The sequence below is a fragment of the Sapajus apella genome, unplaced genomic scaffold, assembly GCF_009761245.1.
Source record: "Sapajus apella isolate SASKATOON/1434 unplaced genomic scaffold, GSC_monkey_1.0 scaffold97, whole genome shotgun sequence".
Taxonomy (NCBI): domain Eukaryota; kingdom Metazoa; phylum Chordata; class Mammalia; order Primates; family Cebidae; genus Sapajus; species Sapajus apella.
In genome coordinates, this window is record NW_022437037.1 from 6,730,912 (window position 1) to 6,751,011 (window position 20,100).

At 45.8% G+C, this 20,100-nt stretch overlaps 1 protein-coding gene across 3 annotated transcripts in view; it reads right to left on the reverse strand.

The window, feature by feature from the left end:
• The window catches only part of MED27 (mediator complex subunit 27), a 215,960-nt gene extending 196,100 nt beyond the window's left edge, over positions 1 to 19,860 (reverse strand). Inside the window, exons 1-3 of one of the 3 annotated variants that reach the window (XM_032257667.1) lie at positions 19,618 to 19,858; positions 17,387 to 17,531; positions 12,929 to 13,311 (exon numbers count right to left, since the gene is read on the reverse strand). In XM_032257667.1, coding sequence (XP_032113558.1) covers positions 13,267 to 13,311; positions 17,387 to 17,531; positions 19,618 to 19,820 — 393 coding nt within the window. In that variant the 5' untranslated portion in view covers positions 19,821 to 19,858 and the 3' untranslated portion in view covers positions 12,929 to 13,266. Of the gene's footprint in view, positions 1 to 12,928; positions 13,312 to 17,386; positions 17,532 to 19,617 lie in introns of those variants that run through there. The other 2 variants (XM_032257665.1, XM_032257666.1) reach the window with 2 other exon arrangements.
• Positions 19,861 to 20,100: the final 240 nt, after the last annotated feature.

Consider the following 20,100-nt stretch of genomic DNA (forward strand, 5'->3'; position numbering starts at 1 on the left):
CCATCCTCCCCAACCCCTGCTGTCCCTCCCCTAGCCCCACCAACACATCCCAGTGTGTGATGCTCCCCTCCCTGTGTCCATGTGTTCTCATTGTTCAACACGTGCCTGTGAGTGAGAACATGCGGTGTTTGATTTTCTGTTCTTGTATCAGTTTGCTAAGAATGATGGTTTCCAGATTCATCCATGTCCCTATAAAGGACACTAACTCATCATTTTTTATGGCTGCGTAGTATTCTGTTGTGTATATGTGCCACATTTTCCTTGTCCAGTCTATCATCGATGGGCATTTGGGTTGGTTCCAGGTCTTTGCTATTGTAAACTATGCTGCAATGAACATACGTGTGCATGTGTCTGTATAACAGAATGATTTACGGTCCCCACCAACCACTGAGTTTTCGGATAGTGTTTTAAAACATTTCCCAGCTGGGTGTGGTGGCTCACGCCTATAATCCAGCATACTAGGACGCTGGGATGCACGGATCACTGAAGGTCAGGAGTTCGAGATCAGCCTGGCCAACACGGTGAGACCCCATCTCTACTAAAAATACAAAAATTAGCCGGGAGTGGTATGCCTGTAATCTCAGCTACTTAAGAGGCTGAGGCAGGAAAGCACTTGAACCCGGGAAGCAGAGGTTGCAGTGAGTCTAGATCACGCCACTGAACTCCAGCCTGGATAAGAGAGCAAGACTCCATCTCAAAAACAAACCAAAAATAATTCCCTTTTTCTTTCAGAGGACAGTGTCTACAAGTTTTACCTTTCTTTTCATCTCCTGCCACCCTACAAGTAGCTCTTTCTTCACAACTAATGGACTGATACAAGAGCCTTTCTGCATTTATAACCATTTCTCCAACACTAAAGGACACTTTAGGACAGAAGCGGGGGTGGCAAAAGGATGTGGGTGAAACCTTGAGGGATGGAGGCTGAACCTTAACTTCAGAAATAAGTTCTCAAAACGAAAAGGAAGTCAGAACTAAAAGGACCAGCGGTGCCTTATTCACAGCACATTACTGCAGGCCCCATCCCTTATGGGCTGAGGAGTGGCTATGGGAGGGTCCATCTCGCCCAGCACAGTTAGAATTGGAGGTGATGCTAAGGCATAAAAATAACCATACTTTAGACCTTTTGATTTTGGTTGTAAGATCTTGCTTTTTATACTGACACTGGTAGTAGTTTGTAAGTGAAGTGGACGTGGCATCCTTTCAAACTATATTGTTTTAGCTTCAATGGTCTATAATAAACTTTTATAGATCATAACACGTTAATCACTATAAAAGTTGTTATATTTTAAGAAGGGTCTAAACATTTTATTAATAAATGTCTTGTTTACAAATCACTCCTGCCATCAACCTCATTTTACAGATCAGAAAACAGGAGTGAGGTGAACAACATCACCAGTCACTAACGGGCAGCAACAGGGCTGCACCCAGGCCACCCACTGGGCCCAGAGCCCAGGCTTTCACGCCATTCCCCGCAGCTGCTCCTGGCTTGATGTCATGACAGGCATGTCCATGCTTCAGAAACTGTAAGGGGCTGAAATAAACATCAGGTGTTTCTACAACTTTCACTGTATCCTTTCTTTGCCCTTTCCCTAACGGCCTCAAAATAATCAGGATAATTTACCTTCTGTTTGTATCCCCAAACTAGTTTAAAAAAAAAAAAAAAAACAGCCTTAATGTGCATGCTCCTTCAGCATACCAAGCTGTGAGTGGAATGCATAAGCCCAGCACAGACATCACAGCAGCTGTGTGCTCCAGAGACACAGTGGTTAGCAGCCATCTCCCTCCAAACTCCAGAAAAGTAGGGCCTGGAATCGTACCTACGCCCCTACCTCCCTCAAAACTATGCTCAATTAAAGTTATCATATTGTCTTCAAAGATAAGCTACTCATCTAGCTGAAAGTGTTTTGTTAGTTTGTTTTCTTCTGATAGACTTCCTAGATGTTGGAAATACAACGGAAAACAGGCCCATCTGGCCCCAGGCCCCTGTCCAGGCAGTCAGTACTTACAGTCCAGCATGAATCACGCCATGATATGGGCAACATTGGAGTGGGCAGGTGGCCTCTGGGAGCACACAGGAGGCCTGCCTCACCCCAACTTGGGGAGTTAGAAAAGACTCTCAAGTAAGCCCAGCGCGGTGGCTCACACCTGTAATCCCAGCACTAGGGGAGGCTGAGGTGGGCGGATCGCCTGAGGTCAGGAGTTTGAGACCATCCTGGCCAACATGGTGAAACCCTGTCTCTACTGAAAAACACAAAATTAGCCGGGCGTGATGATGGCGCTTGCCTGTAATCCCTGCTACTCGGGAGGCTGAGGCAGGAGAATCACTTGAACCCGGGAGGCAGAGGCTGCAGTGAGCCGAGATTGCGCCACTGCACTCCAGCCTACATGAAAGAGCAAGACTCCATCTCAAAAAAAAAAAAAAAGAAGAAAAGACTCTCAAGTAACAAAAAATTAGTGAAAAAAAAAAAAGTATTCGCCATGCATAAAGTAAGGTGGGGCCATTTGAACACAGCAACAGCTCAGGCAGTCGCATGGGCCAGCAGGTCGAGTATGACAGACCAAGGTAACTAAGTACCAGAGCTGGGGTGCTATGGGAGCCAGACCTGGACCATAACAAGCTACATTATGAAGTTTGTCTTCACCCTAAGCACAAGAAGGAGTCACCAATACATTTTTTTAAGAGCTAGGGTCTCACTCTGTCACTCAGGCTGGAGTACAGTGGGGTGATCACAGCTCACTACAGCCTTGAACTCCTGGGCTCAAGTGATCCTCCCACCTCAGCCTTCTGAGTAGCTGGGACTTAGGATTATCACATACTACCACACTTGGTTGATTTTTCCATTTTTTTGTAAAGACAGAGTCTCACTATGTTGCCCTTGAACTCCTAGGCTCAAGCTGTCCTCAGTATCAGCTTCCCAAAGGGCTGGGATTACAAGTGTGAGCCACTGCACCCAGCCATCAATACATTTTCGGCAAGACAGTTATGTGATCAAACTTGCATTTTGAAAGGTCACTCTGACTAGGTGGGAAGAGGACTAGGTATAAGGCAGGGCCGTCAGTGAGGAAGCTGTTGCAAGTGTCCTAGTGACAGAAGGTGGCCTGAATAGGGCGGGAGTATTTGCTCATTCAGTTAGCAGCAAATTAGTATCATCTGAGGAGCAAGAATAGAAGGGTGATGCAGTCACTGGGAAGAGCCTTCCAGAGCACGCCAGGCTGCAGATAGTGACAATGTTCCTATCTGGGTTGTTTATGGGAGGCCAACAAGAGGCCTTTTCCATTTTGCAACTCATAAGAATAAAGCAGCTCCCCTAGAAACCTCCTCAGCTAGCCAAGTGCCTTGAAACCTTCCTTGAAAGCAATACGTACCCAACACTACGTGATTGAGAAGGACAACATTTCACTATCTGGAGGAAGTCTCAACAGGAAAAGCAACATTTCCCATAAGACCTCTCGCTAGGAAATTACCACATTCTGGCTTTATAGCTGAGGTCCCCAAGTACAACGTTTTGGCCGAGGATTCCAACCAACTGCCAGTAGGATAATGTGGTTATGCTGTCTGAGCTACTGTGAAAATGCATTAAAATCTCAATGTTTGAGCTCATCCAAGCAATTAAAATTAACACGGACTGTTCTGTTTTAGACTGGGAAAAACAAGGGATAGGGGAATGTTGGCCTCCATAATCCTCTGCTAGTTTCTTCAACATTTTAAAGGCATTTAGAGCCAGCATGTATGTGATCCAAACCAAGTCTGAAGGAAAGCTAGCTAGGCAGGAATGCCTCTACAGCTCCAGTTCAGTGTTCAGGGGCAGGGGGAATGGCAGATGGGAGCTTGGGGTGATGGGAGAAAAACTAAGACCTACTGGGTGCCTACTATGTGCCAGTCCAAGCTAGGTGCATTCACCACCCAGAAAAAGAAATGTCTTCAAACCCCTTTTGCAGGTGAAGTGGAAGCTTGGAGAGGATCTATAGCACACAGAAACTACCATGGAGACACTGAAAGGAAAATGCACTTCCACCTTGTCACTAAACAAAACCCTTCAATGGTCACTTAGTCATTTTCTGCTAAGACATCAAGAATTCAGTCTATCTTGAAACTCGGGTGATTCCAATTCCCATCACAAGCAACATAGATGATGTAGTATTTTGAATCAATGCATTCCATTCTGGGAAACAGGATGAATATCAAGTGTGATTTTAAATGGCAAGGTAGATAAATCTTGCTATGATTGGATGATTGGATGACTGGATGAAGAACAGGTGGGTGGTCAGACACACCAAGAGAATACAGAGCATCCAGGAAGCCAACATGCCCTGAGGAGCTGCTGAAGTAGGGGAATAGGGCTGGTCTCACACACGGGCAAAATCGGCCTGCAGGGATCTAGAGGAAATGTAAACAGACCAGCCCGAAGTACAGGGAATAACAAAAGTATAGCTGCTTTGCTACAGAGTCACCAATACATATCACAAAGAACGTGCAGAAAGCTATCTCATGGTAGAAACAGACCAACTGAGTCAGGTCTGAGGTTGATGGAACCCTAGAGCTGACAGAGTGGTTGCTTTTCCTCTATGGACTGCAAATATAAGATATATAGTGTTGTCTTCAAATCAGTGGGAATCCCTTAGAGCAAGCACAGCCTTACGCTGGAACAGGATAAAGGGAAACTGACGCCATGCCAAGGGCAAATAAGCCAGAAAACAGTATATCACTAACAATACGTTTGCATTTGCATTAAGTATGGAGCAAAATTAAAATGCACCACGCTAATAAAAACTGGGTGATATTGAGGACACCAGGATAGCAAGACAAAATTTCCTTCACGTTCAGGCACTGCTCTAGAAAAGTTACATTCACCACTTTAAGTCACCTGGCACTCTGTCGTGTTTCTTTCTGACGGTAAGGACTGGTAGGCTGAGGCATTTAACGCCACCAGTTAAGGGGAAAAAAAAGAAAAGAAAAGCAGTAGGACCAGAAATTATTACCAAAACCAGATGCTTTGGATGCTTTTCTCCTCTATTGACCAGGGAAGGTAGGAACTTGCTGGTTTCATTTGCTGTATCTAGAATAGCACCTGTATGTTCTAGAATACAGGAGGTACTCAATAAATGTGTATTGAATGGATGGGCTGGATATTTCCTAGCAAAATGCACAGTACCCAAAAACACAGTTTGGACATGATTAAGAAATAGCACATTGGTAGCAAGTGCGACCATTTTTTCACACGTGAATGCATACACACATTCAAAATCTAGATTCTCACCCTTCAAAGTGTAATGCATATAGCGGCATCAGGAGAGAGCCAAGACCAGAACGTGCAGTGGTGGGAACTACTGATCAGTAACCAATAATCAGTAGCCTGCTGACTAAAAATAACAAGTGGTCTACCGTAACCCTCCAGCGCTACGACACACAGACACAAGCAAACAGCGAAAGGAGAAGAGCCGCAGCCATCTCATCTCATGAACCCAATGGGCGGCTAAGTGCAATTCCTGCTTAAAACAAACAGAAAGGTGCAGGAGTGGAACCTGTCTTGACACAGCCATTCTCTGGTGCCACCCCCCCCCACCCCAGTAAGGGGCTCCTGGGCAGGACCTTTCTCTTTCATGAAACATCCCGCAAAAATGCCAATGAGTTGCTAAGATCCCAACTTACCATATCTAGAGCTTAAAGCACACAAGGGTGCCTGCCGCTCCAGAATCTAAAAGCCTTCCTCCTACAGGTCAAGGCAGTTCCCCTAAGCTATGTCCATGCCCGGGCTGGGTCCCACATGGCTGTCTGTGGAGCACACCTGTCCCCAGTGATTCCCTTTGGTATGTCATGTGGATGGACCACTGCTCCTGCTTAACTGATGGGGTCACCCAGGGAAAAAGGCAGTATCTTAAAGGGCCTTGATGGTAGAAGAACGCTCTCTGCTTTTCTGGACATTCTACTGACATTCCCTTTCATTACTGGTCCCAGTTAGAGGGCTAGCAACATGGCCTTGGACAAGTCACTCCCTATCAAATGAGATGTGATGCCCAACCTGGTCACCAAGGTCCCCTAACACTCAGTGAAAGGAGGGATGGTCCCTGGAATATGTTTGGAAAGATGGTGGAGGTGGTGCTCGATTACTGCATGCCTGCTCTGTACTCAGTGCCAGGCATTCCAAGAGGACACCAGTTGCCACACTGGAGAACAGGGCCAGACCCAGAGAGCAGGTAGCCGCAGAGTGGTCAGCGTGACTGCCCAGAGGCTGTGGGGTAAAGCCAGCTGAGCTAAGCTTGGTCTTCACTGAAGAGATACTTTGTCAGGGCTGGAGAAGAAAATGCATTCGCAAAGGCACAAGATATTCAGGCGGAGGCATGAGCAAGCGCAGGGCACAGCCAACCCCTCCAGGCTCCCTGCAGCTGATCCAGGGTGCATCTCGCAGAGCGGCCACAGATGAGGCTGGAGGAGACTTCAAACTCGTCTAGAAACCACAAGCCAAACAAGTTTGGCAATGTGACAAAGGGGAAGACAACAAAGTTCTTGACTTGCCAGCAAGTACTAGATGAGCAAATTGTCCTCAGTGTGAAGTGAGGGTCTTAGGGAGTTCCATTCACCTGGAGAAGTCAGCAAGGAAAGGCAGAAGCTGAGCCAGACCCTGGCCAGGAACTGGCCCCAGCCACAAGCCTCACCAAGCCCAAGAAACTGTGATGAGCTGGTGCCTCCCAAAACAAGTAAGTGACTGCAGCAAAGAAATGCAGAGAGCTAGTTCCAGAAGCCAGAGAAAAGTGCAGTGAGCAGGAGGCAAAACAGATGCCCAGCTCCCCTCCCGCACACAGGCCAGAAGCCCTGAGCCAGCCTAGAGGATCCCTCAGATTAGCAGAGTGTAGTCTGGAATCTTCTATTGCCAAAAAGAAAATGAAAAAAAATAATAATCATAAAAATAAAAGCACATAGCAGCCAAAGAATCGGAGAGGAAGTCTTCTGGCACTCGCTCCAGGCCTCCTGCCTCTCCATGCTCCTGCACCTGACAACAGCCACAACCAGAATCTGAAAAAGTTAAGGTGATGCAAACGGAAGCAGATTCAGAAGGAAAAGAAACCACAATCTAAAAATGACGAAGGAAGAGAGTCAGAGGCTCCAGTGTAACTCCATTCAAATACTGTTTTATTGCACACTCAGAAATCGTTAATACCAATAATCACCATGTATTAAATGCCACTGTGTGTCCGACCATGAACTAGAAACTTCATATACATTTTCCAGTTAGACGCTGAGAATAGCCCTGTGAGATCAGCACCATGCCCATTTCACAGTCCAGCAGGTGTTAGGGAACTTGCCCAAAGTCTCAGTGCTAATACAGGACAAGGCTTCATCTTGCAGGGAAAACAGACGAGTCAACAGGCAATCATGGGGTAGGCATAGGGACACCTAATTTGGATGCATCTCAGAGGCTTGCTTCCCAGAGGAGGTAAAAACTGAGACCTGAATGAGGAAGAGTTTTCCACAGAAAGAAAGGAGGAGGAAGGACATGTGCAAAGGCCCCAAGACGAAGAGATGATGGGTCCTTGGGGAACCACAACTGACTCCATAGACTAGGAGTGGCAAAAAGAAGAAAAGCAGGGAAAGTGGGAAGGAAATGACGGGATGTCTGGGCCACGCTTTCACGTGTGTACTCCAGTCCCCGCCCCCCATCAAAAAAGCAAGCACGCATGGGGAGATACGGGGAAATCCATGAACCAAGATTTGCAAAATGTTCTTAATGGTTGAAGTTAGGTGTAGAGAGTTTCATTGCATGATTCTCTCACTTTTGTCTATATTGAAATTCTGCATAATGAAAAGTTTTCATAATAAAAAGGGTTTCTTCTCCCCCCAAGAAGGGAGGGAGGGAACAAGGTAGAAGAACAAGCTGGTACCAGACCACGATGACAGGCCTGCGCTGGGGCTGCTGGCGGTGCACGGGCTGTGTACAGACTCCCCTGTCCACACACTCACATGCAGTATTCACGTCATCCTCACTGCTACCCTAAGAGGAGGGACTATTCGTGGCATTTTACAGAAGAGGAAACTGAGGCTACTCTGGCTCCCGTGTACTATTACTAGAAGGCCTCTAAGTGCCAGCAAGGGAGCTGGAATTCATCCTAAGAGGGAAGGAGGAAATCACCGAAGAGTGACAAAATCAGATCTCTACGTTTTAAAGATCCCTCGAGAGCTGCAGAGTGGAAAACAGATTAGAAAGGGTAGATTACAGGCCAGAAACCAGTGGGGAGGCTGCAGCGTTGCCCTGAGCAATAATGGAGGCCTGGGGAGAGGCGGCGGCAGCAGTCAAGATGCCGGGGAAAGAGCTGAGAGGCTGTGAAGAGAGAGAATCAATAGATCTGTCAGAGCGTGTAAAGGACAGGCAGATGCAGTGGATGACACCCAGGGATCTGGGCACAAGGCTGGCTAAGGCATCCCACCACGAGAAGCAGGTTAGTGGTGGGGGTGAGGACTTTGGTTCTGGACTACTTCAGTCTGAGGCCTGTGAGTCTCCAAACGCAGCTGTCCAGCTGGGCCCTTTGATACGTGGGTCTGGATGTCAGAGGAGAGAGCCAGCCTGGTGATGGGGTTAGACGTCATTGTGTGTGGTTGGCAAATGAAGCCACAAAACAAATGAGATGGCCCGGAAAAGGAAGAGGAGCACTAATAGCCCAGCGGCCTTCTCCCGGCCCAAACCACCATGAAGAGAGAAGACAAGAAAACGGGAGGCTTCCGTACGTATAATCATATGCTCCTTCCCACCACCAACATGCAATTTTGCATAAGGACAAACGACAGGAGACAATTTCCTTACCACTTAACCTTCCTGGAAGAGAATAGAAAATGCCCTTTGTAGGCTCTTGTTAGAATCTACAGAAGGCTCTGGGCAACACACAAACCTGATCATCCCAGGAAAGGCTGATGGAAGAGAGTCAAGCAGGGAATCAGTATGAGTCCCTACGGCTGTGACTCTCAGGGGGCACTGACACACGCCCAGCAGCCTCTGCGGCCTCCCCAGGGCAAGGCAGTGAGGCCTCGAAGGACAGTTCCTGCTCTTTTGCAGAAAAGAATGAGGGAGTCACAAACCTGATTCCAGGCAACAATAAAGTGACTATTTTCAGAAACCACATCTAATAAGTAGAACATGAAGACATGGAATTGGGCCAAAGCCTTGGGATAGAAACCACTTAGAATTATAGGGGCATCGCTTGATTTTCAGTAACATTTACCCGTGGTGTGTTACAAGCGGCTAACGCTGTCTGCAGAACCTTTGGAAGGTAATTTTCCACTGAAGTCCCTGGGGGCTGCTGCTCCACTCTTGGATATTCTGAGATGCTCTGGAGCATACACAAAAGCTGTGTGTACTTCAGAAACATTACTGGACTAGAGCTGAAGAGGTGGAGATACTCTCCATTCCTCAGATTATGCTTTTGTTTCCATGACCACAGAAATGCACTGATGACTCCAAAGAACCTCTCCAAGGCGGAGCTGGAAGGCACTGAAGAGATCATCTAGCCCAGACCTTCATCCTACCAACAAGGAACCTGGAACCTAGGGGAGGAAAGCCACTGTGCTGAGGCCACACAGCAGGGCAGTGGATGGCTGAGACTGAACAGTGATTTCTAGAATGCTCCATCCAGAGTTCTCCTGACTACAGAAGGTCAGGTGCAGCTCTACTGTTCATATTAAAATGAGCAAGAAGAACGGACACTGGGTTCAAGCATGCCACACTGGGCACCAGCCTAGGTCCCTCATGTGATCGACGCCTTAGTCCTCACAACAGCCTCAGTGGAAGCTGCCATTATTCACATTTAACTGATGAGGAGGCTGAGGCAAAGACAGATTCTGCCACTCACCCCAAATTAGAAAGCTAGGAAAGTCTGGGCACAGTGGCTCACGTCTGTAATCCCAGCATTTCAGGAGGCCAAGGCAGGCAGATCACCCAAGGTCACGAGTTCGAGACCAGCCTGGTCAATATGGTGAAACGTCATCTCTACTAAAAATACAAAAAATAGCTGGGTGTGGTAAAGGGTGCCTGTAATCCCAGCTACTCAGCAGCCTGAAGCAGAAGAATCACTTGAGCCCAGGAAGCAGAGGTTGCAGTGAGCCAAGATCGTGCGATTGCACTCCAGCCTGGGCAACAAGAGTGAAACTCCATCTCAAAAAAAAAAAAAAGAAAGCTGGGAAAAGGGGAATGAGGACTCAAACCCAATAAAGTCTGACTCCAGGGCCCTGCTGATAACAAGCACCCAATTTACAACCTGGAGAGAATCCAAATGTTCTAAATTGGCCTTTGTATTCAGATATCTTCCTAAAGAAACAAGGCTTGCCAAGCATGGTGGCTCATGCCTGTAATCCCAGCACTTTGGGAGGCCAAGCCAGGAGGACCGCTTGAACCGAGGAGTTTGAAAACAGCTTGGGCAACATAGACCCCATCTCTACAAAAAAGTTAAAAATTAGCTGGGCATGGGTGTGCATGGCTGTACTCCCTGCTACCTGGGGTGGGGGACAGATGCAGGAGGATTGCTTGTGCCCAGAAAGCCAAAGCTGCAGTAAGCCACAATTGTGCCACTGTACTCCAGCCTGGGCAACAGAGCAAGACCCTGTCTCAAGAAAAGGCTAAAAATCCCAGACTGGCCCACAAGACTTTTCCCACCAAGTGAGAGGACTACAAAACAGATCTGATTTCCCAGCTCTCAGTGAGCCCCCAGGTGAGAAGAGCCCCCTTTGGTGTGCACAAATGTCTGCCCTGGGCAGACAGAACATGCCCTTCTCACAGTCCTCTCACTGCTCCTGTGGTTTCTCCGCAGGACCCTCACCCTGCCTTTACTGCCCCTCGATTCCCACACCCCCCACCAAACCCCCAGTCCCTTACCTCCACCCCCAGATTCTGTGAGGAAAGAACTGCCCCCCACACACTAATTCATATTAATGTGTGAACTGCTGTCTCAGTGGAAAAGATGCTGATTATCCAACAGAATCTCCAATGGGAAAAACTTCAGGAGAATACCCAAGTCAGGTGTGGGAGGCCTGGTGAGGGAGCAGAAGCCACTGGAAGACGGGCCAGCACTGCCTGGAATCCGTCTTCAGCATTGTTTCAAGACAATAATACCAGCCACCAGAGAGTACTGATTCTGTGCTAGGTTAAGTGCTTTACTTGTATCACCTCATTTAGTCCTCATAACACCTTTCTGAAGTAGGTACCATTATCATTCTTATCTTTGAGAATACAGCACTGAACAGAGAGGTTAGCCTCACAGCTGTTAGGTAACACAGCATGTGAGCCAGAGTGGTCAGGCTCTGCAGCCTACGCTCTTACCCACAGAGCAACACCGCCACTTCATAAATGAGCACACACATATACAAGTAACGCACGCCCCATAAACAAGCATATATACATACGAGTAACACGTGCCCCATGAACAAGCACACACACATACAAGTAACGCATGCCCCATAAACAAGCATACATACATACGAGTAACACACATCCCATGAACAAGCACACACATATAGGCATAACGCATGTCCCATGAACAAGCACACAGGCACATGAGTAATACACACCCCATAGCTGAATATATACATGCATATGAGTAACACGTACGCTATGAGTACACAGGCATAGCAGTAACATATGCCCCATAAACGAGCACACGCACATAAGCATAATACATGCTTCATGAGTACACATGTATACAAGTAACACACATTCCACAATGGTACATATGCATGAGTAACATACATTCCATAAATGAGTACACACGGGTGCGATCACTATGCCTGGTCACTGTAACTACCGTTTATTTAGCACTTACTATGCGTGAGTTATCCTAAGACATTTTATGTGCATTATCTCAATCTTTGCTTCAACCCTATGATAAAAACACTATGATTATCCCCATTTTATACATGAGGAAACTGATACTCAAAAAGATTTTTTTCCCTTGTATCAAGGATTAGGAGCGCAAGCACAGGGCTGGATCAGAACTCAGGTAGTCTGACTCCGGAACTCACATCTAAGTTTTTATATTTCTGGTCTACCTTACTTGACTTCTGAATCCTACCACATATCTAGCTATCCAGGAGACTGGCTGGATTTCATTGTTTTCTCTGCTTGTTGTCCTTTTCATAATGGCTCCCAAGGTATCCAGGGTTTGGAGGTGGAGAGGGAGGAGGAGGCTGTAGGGTTCAAGGCTAACCAGAGCAGTCTATACTACAGCCAAATCCACTATGCTAGCAAATTCATTCAGAGTGACGGGGTGCTACACAGGATAAACTGAGGTGAAGGAACACCTTTGCTAATAAAAGGGTAATCCAGAAGGGTGTCGATCCTAAAGTCATGATGATGAAGCTTTGAGGGTCATTTGGGTGATTTTCTTTCCTATTATATTCTGAATGAATCTATATTCCCTGAACATGTAGCAGCTATACGGAGAGAAGAATGAGTCAGGATGGGCCTGGTGGGAAGGAAAACACTAACAGAAATTGGTTATAGGTAATTCACAAAATGGGATAATCCCTAAGAGGCTGGTGGAGTTGACTCTCCTCTTCCCAGACAGTTTTCACATTGCTGCCAAAATGACAGCTGCCACAGAACACCTGCCATCAGGGGCAGCAGCTTAAATTAGTCCGACTCAGGCAACTCCAAAAAACTTCTACCAAGTCCCATTAGAAGGGCACACCAGGTGACAGATGATGTGGCTAAAACTGCTGCACTCAGCCCTCAAAGAGCTTATCATCAGTTTACCCACTGACCTCGCCCTGGCCTTCCAAATCACCCCCAGCCCTGGCCTCCATCATAAGATCTCCAAATTTCCCCTCATCTGCAAGCAGCACAACTGGCTTTCTCAGTAACAGCTGAAAATGGAAATGCCCTCATTGACTTCATCAAAAATACAGGCAAGCAAACCACAAAAGGGGTTGTAAATTAAAAATTCAACAGAAAAAGGTTCGATTCATTTATTCTTTCATTCACTCAGTGAATCATAACTGAATGCTTCCTGTGTTCCAGGAGCCTTGCTAGGTGCTGGGGACTCCCAGCAAGGAACAAGATGGACATGGTACCTCTCCCCTGGGGCTTATAGTTTACCCTTAAAAGAGGACAGAGTCCGTAAAGGAAAGACTCTCCGCTGCAAATTCCAACCCTGTTAGTTCCATGATGCAAAAACAGAAAAGAGCACCTTCAGAGATGAATGTGAGGGGTGAACTTTGCAGTAACTTAGTCATTAAGCAACTGGCTTCTGTTAAGAACAGTTCAGGAGGGCAGGATGGAGGAAATGTCTTCAGACTTTCCAGTGGAATATTCTTGGAATACAAAGTTGCTGTTTCTGCAATAAAAAATCAAATGTGAAAAAATAAAATAAAATAAAAGGTAGCAACAGCACCTTGCTCTGGGCCCATTTCCCAAGCCCAGTAAAAAGTGACGCTTCTGGGGTCCTTGCAGCTTCAGATGTCGCCAGGGAAAGGCGGATGTCTTAGTCTGCTTTTCCAGACAAATATACAAGTAGCCTTCTGCTATAAACAAATGAAAAAAATCAAAGCCAGAAATAAAAGCCTGGTGACAGAATGCCAGCAACCTTCAGAAGGGGACCTTCAGAATAAGTTCGGGTTAATGCTCAGCATCTCTGAACATAATAAGCACTATCAAGTCTACATTGACTATTTCATAGCAAGGACAGCGTTGATGCCAATTATTTTTTGCCCTAGTCAAGAGAGCTTGTCATCCTTCTCCGAACAATTATCTCTAGGTGCATAATAGTTAAAAGCTAAATTCTTCCCCCAATTCAGCTCGGGAAAAGTGCTGCTCACAGCAATTTTACATCATTCCATTAGATGAGATTAATTTTTAAATGTGTTATTTTAACAATTATGCCAAGTTCCATGTAATTAATATTCCAACTTACTTTACAAAAAATTACAAAATCCCCTAAAGAAAATAATTAGTCATCAGGCATGAAGGAGACTTCTCTATGGCCAACAGCACATAAAACAGAAAGTTCATCTCATCATGGGCTGGTATCAAAGCCTTTCTCATACGGCCTTCAGTGCCTAGCCAACAGTGTATAGAGCTGACATTGGCAAGTTACCCCAAACTTTACTTAACATATTAACGCACTTACTGGTTTAAACTCTTTGAGGGTAAAATGATGAATGATGAAAGCTTTAGCAATTAAAAAGCTCTTTTCATTTGTATGAGAGGCAAGCTACACACATATAATTAATTGTTTGCTCCTTCCATGTCCCCAGCTGGAAATTAGAGTACTGGCTTATTTCTTGAGGCTACTTCTTATGTTTATTAAAGAAATGTATATAGGCATCCTCATCCCTGTTTTCCCTCTTTTCTTTCAGGGTTTTGTGTATTCTTATAATCTACTTTAAATCCCTTCTAGAAAAAGGGCAGGTATAGATAAGTAATAGTCACATAGGACATTAGCTGCCATAACAGAAATAAAAAACATGTTTTCCTGGCCACTCTCCTCTGAGTATTGGCAGTGGCTGCCTAGTGTCAGAACAGAGAGTTGCAAGGATTCTAAGCCAATATACACACAGCCTCAGCAAGAAAGAATGCAATGGTTGATTGGTGATGTCTGCCCCAGAAAGAACAATAGGTTAAGAACCCAGGTACCATGTATTTGCCATCTCCACCCTTTGATAAATCACTAAAAATTAGGGAAATGCACACAGATTCATGAACAAAATATAATGTGAATTGTTTCCAGGATGCAGGTAAACGAGGAAAAAATGTTTTCTATCGTTGAAAACCTTAAGCAAAACTGGACTAAAACATCAAAATTTAGAGGAAACAACACTGAACTAAGTCAGAAAACCCAAATTCTGGTCACGGTTGGGGAGCTGTAAACAAGGTCGGTTCACTGGGCTCAGTTTGTTCATCTCTAAAATAAGGGGCTGAATCTCTTAACTATTCTCCTGTGAAAGAACATAGTTCCTTTATAAGACCTTAACCTCAGCAGGTCAAGGACATGGCTACACCCTCAACATCTCCTCATATTGCTCATATGAGATTTATAATCTGTGATAAATGCATATGGATATTTTTAACCTGTAGCATTTCCAGCGCAAGAAGTTCCACATACATAATTTCTTTTCCTTAATACAACCTATTTTCCACTGCGGGGCAAGTGGGGGGTTGAAGTAGGGACTTCTAATAGCGGAACAATTCAGTGATTAAACTACCTTCATTCAAAAATTCAGAGTCATCACTTCAATGTAAGACTAGTCACATCTGAAAAGTGTCTCACTCACTCATGGTTTTGACATAGGCCTGAATCTTCCCACCATTGAACAGTCCTTGTCACTGCAGCCTACTTCGAGAACTTTACCCATGGGATACATCGACATGGCTTCCTCTTCCAAACACCTATCTGTGTAGAGCTGGAACAGTCCCACGTCTGCCTTAAAAAACTGCAGCAGACATCTGTGATTTCTTCATCTGCCCTGCATCCATTCCTTCTGGGAACGCCCTCTCTCCCAACTCCAAGGAGCCCCAATCCCTGTGTTTCAGGTGTTTTGAGCTGAGGATCCCACCCATGGATGCAATGAATCATCTCAGAGGGCACCTATCAAGTTTGGGCCAGAATCCTTTTTCAGGGCCTGACATGGACACTAGTAGGTCACCAGGTACAAGAACTATGTATACCCACAACTGCAGAGTGATGGTTTTTACCACTTGAAGAGCATCAGGCCAAGAAAGGCAAGCAGGCCTAGAGAGGGCAGGAGAGTGACATTCCTGCCACATCACCCAAGCACCCTGATCCTCCTGAGCTCAGCCTCAGACAAGTAACTCCCTGAACATTTTAGTTCCTTGAAGCAATGAAGGCCTCCCTGCCATTTTTATTTGTTTGTTTTGGCTAAACCTAGACCCAGCTGGGTTTCTGTCACTGGCAGCCCAGAGTTTTGGGGAAAGGCCTTATAGGCTAAATGTATGTATTCAAGGTTCAAGTTCTTTCTTTAGTACCCCATGAAAAATCTCCTTACTGAATTCCAAATGCAGTGCAGCTCCCAGGGTTCCATTGCAAACCAAGGAATACTAAAACACCCTTACAGAGAAATTCAAAGAAAAAAATTCTGCACACCAGAAAAACTCTCAAGGTTTATCTCTTATCCAAGACCTAAGGGGAAAAGAACCACAGAAAAGAGGAAAAGGACCGGGCGTGATGGTTCACGCCTGTAATCCCAGCACTTCGGGAGGCCGAGGAGGGTGGATCATGAGGTCAGCAGTTCAAGACCAGCCTGGCCAAGCTCGTGAAACCCTGTCTCTATTAAAAATACAAAAATTAGCCTGGTGCAGTGGCATGTACCTGTAATCCCAGCTACTCAGGAGGTTGAGGCAGGAGAATCGCTTGAACCAGGGAGAGGGAGGTTGCAGTGAGCTGAGATCACGCCAGTGCACTCTAGCTTAGGCAACAGAGCAAGACTTCATCTCAAAAAAAAAAGAAAAAAGAAAAAGAAAAAGAAAAAAGAAAAAAAGAAAAGAGGAAAATGACAACGGATTATTGGAAGTGGCACAACCCTGCATCCAGTTAAATGACCAACGATTCTAACAAAAATTATTCAAAGAGGCAGCACAGTATAACAAAAAAAAAAGTTTCCAAAATCATTCCTAAAGAGTGTGTGTGTGTGTGTGTGTGTGTGTATTCTAATTCCCTATCAACATTAAAAAAACCCATACACACATGCATGCCACAACATACAGCACCCAAACAAAAGGAACTTGTTAGTAAACAAATCAACCGTTTCCAGATTCATGAGTCTAACTGTTTCTGCTAGTTTTCAATGACAGTTTAGTTTTTCCTTTTGCAGCTGTCCTAGGGTCTCTGCCACAGGCCTGCCTGCTGAAAGAAACCATGAATATAAAACTCTGCAGAGCATGTTAAGAACAATCTCCCTCGGCAACTAAAGTAATTAGAAAGTCATCTAACAAACGGTATTCTAGTGATGCCCATCCATCTGTGACAGAGGAACAGACAATACAAGAACGTAACGTTAGCAGCTACACATTTAGACACCTCCTGGGGGCCACAGATTCCTCTGTGAACTGGATGAAAGCTAGGAAGCCTTCTCCAGACATACAGGCACATTCCACAACATACTGCATATCATTTTAAGGGGCTCATTAGCGTTGCGCTCCATACTTAGTCTCCAGGTTAAACACACCTGAGTTAGAATGTTTAATAAGTCATTACCTGAGCATTATGAATCCCTAAAGATTTCAAAGGACTAAAAAAGAGCTTACAGAAAAATTCTGAAACTTCCAACTCTATAACCCCATGCAGAATCAAGAACATAAAAAGAATTAAAAACTTACTTTTGCTTTCTGTATTTATAGAATATAAGAAAACTTGGCTTTCTATATATTAGCTCCATGTATTACATCTCCCTTACCTTGTTTGACCATTTATATGCTTGAAGGAGCTGACTATAGAGAGGAGTTTTGTCCTGCACAGGATCTAGGCTTAACAGCCCACTGTTATGAAGAGGATGGTTCTCAGATGGCTTGCCTACCAGATTGCTCAGACGTTCCAGCTCACTGAAAAGCAAAGAGATAAGGCAAATAAACCTAAGCCCATTTGCACTCCAGAGTGAAGCCAGCCCCCAGGATCAAAAACTGTGCTTCAAACCATCCATCAGAAGTCCTTTAAGAATACTTTTTGAAAGGTTAAAAAAACATTTAGAACAACAACAACAAAAAAAGACCCTAAATGAGAGTTTATCTGACTTTAATAAAACAGAGCTCCCTGGTGCCATTCCAAAGGAGATAAAAAAGGTAAGGGCACTAGAATCAATAAGACTCCCACAATCAGAATGTAACAACTCAAATTCATCTCTGCAGTGGGGAGGAGACTTTCCGGAATTTTGAAATGTGGGCTAACATTGCCTCTCACTAAGAGTTTCCAGACCCACGTGCAGATCATTACACTTGGCAGAATAGCAAGTACCTGAATAAATGATGATTATTTATCATTCACATAGGGATAGATTTGCACATGATGCTTCACAGATGGTAAAACTTAACAAAACAAAGAAGAGATAAAATAAACAAATGGAATGGGAAGACATCACCGAGGGGGCTGTGTCAAACACACACTCTTCAGTCTAGCAGGAAAACCCTGGAGAAGCTTGGGAAAGCGAGCCAACAAGAGCACATTCCAGGAGTATATTCTGAGGGGCCAGTCCCAAACTGCCAACAAAAGACTCTCTAGGAACAGCTTCTCATGCCACATTCATTTTGGAATCATCAGCCACCTTCTTCTTCTTGGCACTACTGTACCAAGATTTAAGAAGGCAAAAGGATAATGTCAGCACTCTTAAAGTTTCTATTTAAAATGGTGCAGGGTATAATATCCTGAACATCACAAAGGGAAGAAATTCAGAGAGAAAATGGGAAAAAAATAGAAGCCAGGGAGGAATAACCAGTGCATCCCCTGAAGCAGGGAAAGTATTAACTGGTGCTCGGGCGCTGTGCCAGAGAATAGCAAGTGGGTGTGGGAGTTGAGGAGGGGTGTGTGATTTATGGCAACTACTTAGGGGGAAAACGAAAAGGCACCCATCATTTGGCCACTGCCGCCTCCTCCTCCTCCTCCTCCTCCTCCTCCAGCCCACCTCCTCTTTCCATCTGGTTACTAAGGAGACCAAGTTGAAAAAACAAAAATCCAACCAGTCCAGAAATCAAAGAATGACTAGCTCACCAAATGCTTTCCCCTTCTCAGGTCAATTCTGAGAAGTGAAAGGCAAAAATCCTGAAATTCTAATCTTCCTGGGAGGGACTGACTCTCTTATAAAAGGGAAGGCAAGTTCAGGACCTTAGCAATCAAGAAGTGCCTACTATGTGCCAGGCCCCTGACAAACATCCTCTCATTTAATTCTTACAACACTTATAAAGTATAAGTGAAGAAGGTGCTTTGTAAGAAAGAGGAGGAAAAGTTGAATCCTTAACCCTAAAAGACTACAAATTAAGAAGCAGGGGTGTTAAGCATAAGTAATTAAACTGGTTAAGAGATTAGAGATTAGGTCTCTACTGCTGAAGGAACTGAACGGGAGAAGTGAGAGCGGGAGTGAGGAAACTGATCAGGTGGTTTGGGAGAGCGCAGGGGAAGAAAGGAAGATATAGCTCAAGGTCTCGCCTGTTTCGTCGTGGTTGGGGTGGGTGGTGGTGGGACTGATGAAGCCCAAGTTCAGAGCCGGGGAACTGGGGCTAATCAGATTGGGTGCACTTGGGTTTGGGGCCGATTGATCACGTCCTGGTCTGGACTGTCGCTACATTCTGATCAGACGTGATGGGGCACAGAGGGCCTACAGGTGAGAAACCTGCCAAGCGCAGAGAAGTGGAAGTTCATGGGGAGAGCATGCCTGCTCGTCAGGAATGGAACCGCCACAGAAGAGGTCGACGATGGCGGGAGATAGACAGGACCAGGGGGCCAGCAGAAGCGAGACGAGAAAGCGAGATAGTGGCAAGGTGTCCCTGAGGGGCAGGCAGAGGTTTGGGGAGGACGAAGAGAAAGAACAGGGATAAAGCGAAATGGAGAACAGCCCCTGCCTGGGAAGACTCGAGCGACGTAGGGGCAGGGTCGGAGAGGGGCCGGTCCCCGACCCCGGCCCCTTCAGCCGGTACCTACTTGAGGTCCCGGTTGACCGAATGTAAGTTGTCCTGGAAGTGCGCAATGAAGGCCTTCTCCCGGCCCTCCAGCGTCTCCTTGTTCCGCATCCCATCCTTCAGGCAGTCGAACACCCTGCTCACGCTGGAGCGCAGCGCCTGGATGGCACTGATGGCCTGGGAAAAGGCCTCCAGATTCACACTGACATTTATCACGTCCGCCATGTTGCCGCCGCCACAGCAGCTCTCCAAAGCCGGCTTCGCCTGCAAAAAGCCGCGCTCGCTGATGACGTATATCCAAAGACCTCTGGGAAATGTAGTTCGCGCGGGGCTGCCCAGAAAGCACTTTCGAAAAAGGGTTTCCCCTTGAACTAAACAAATGCGTGGGCAGGAAAGTGATTTTTCTCTACTTGGGGAAGTCAGGTTGTACTCTCGGTTTGCTTAATGTTGACAAAGAAATACAGAAAGTTCCCGCATTTCCCCAAACTTGCACTCTGGGGGATCG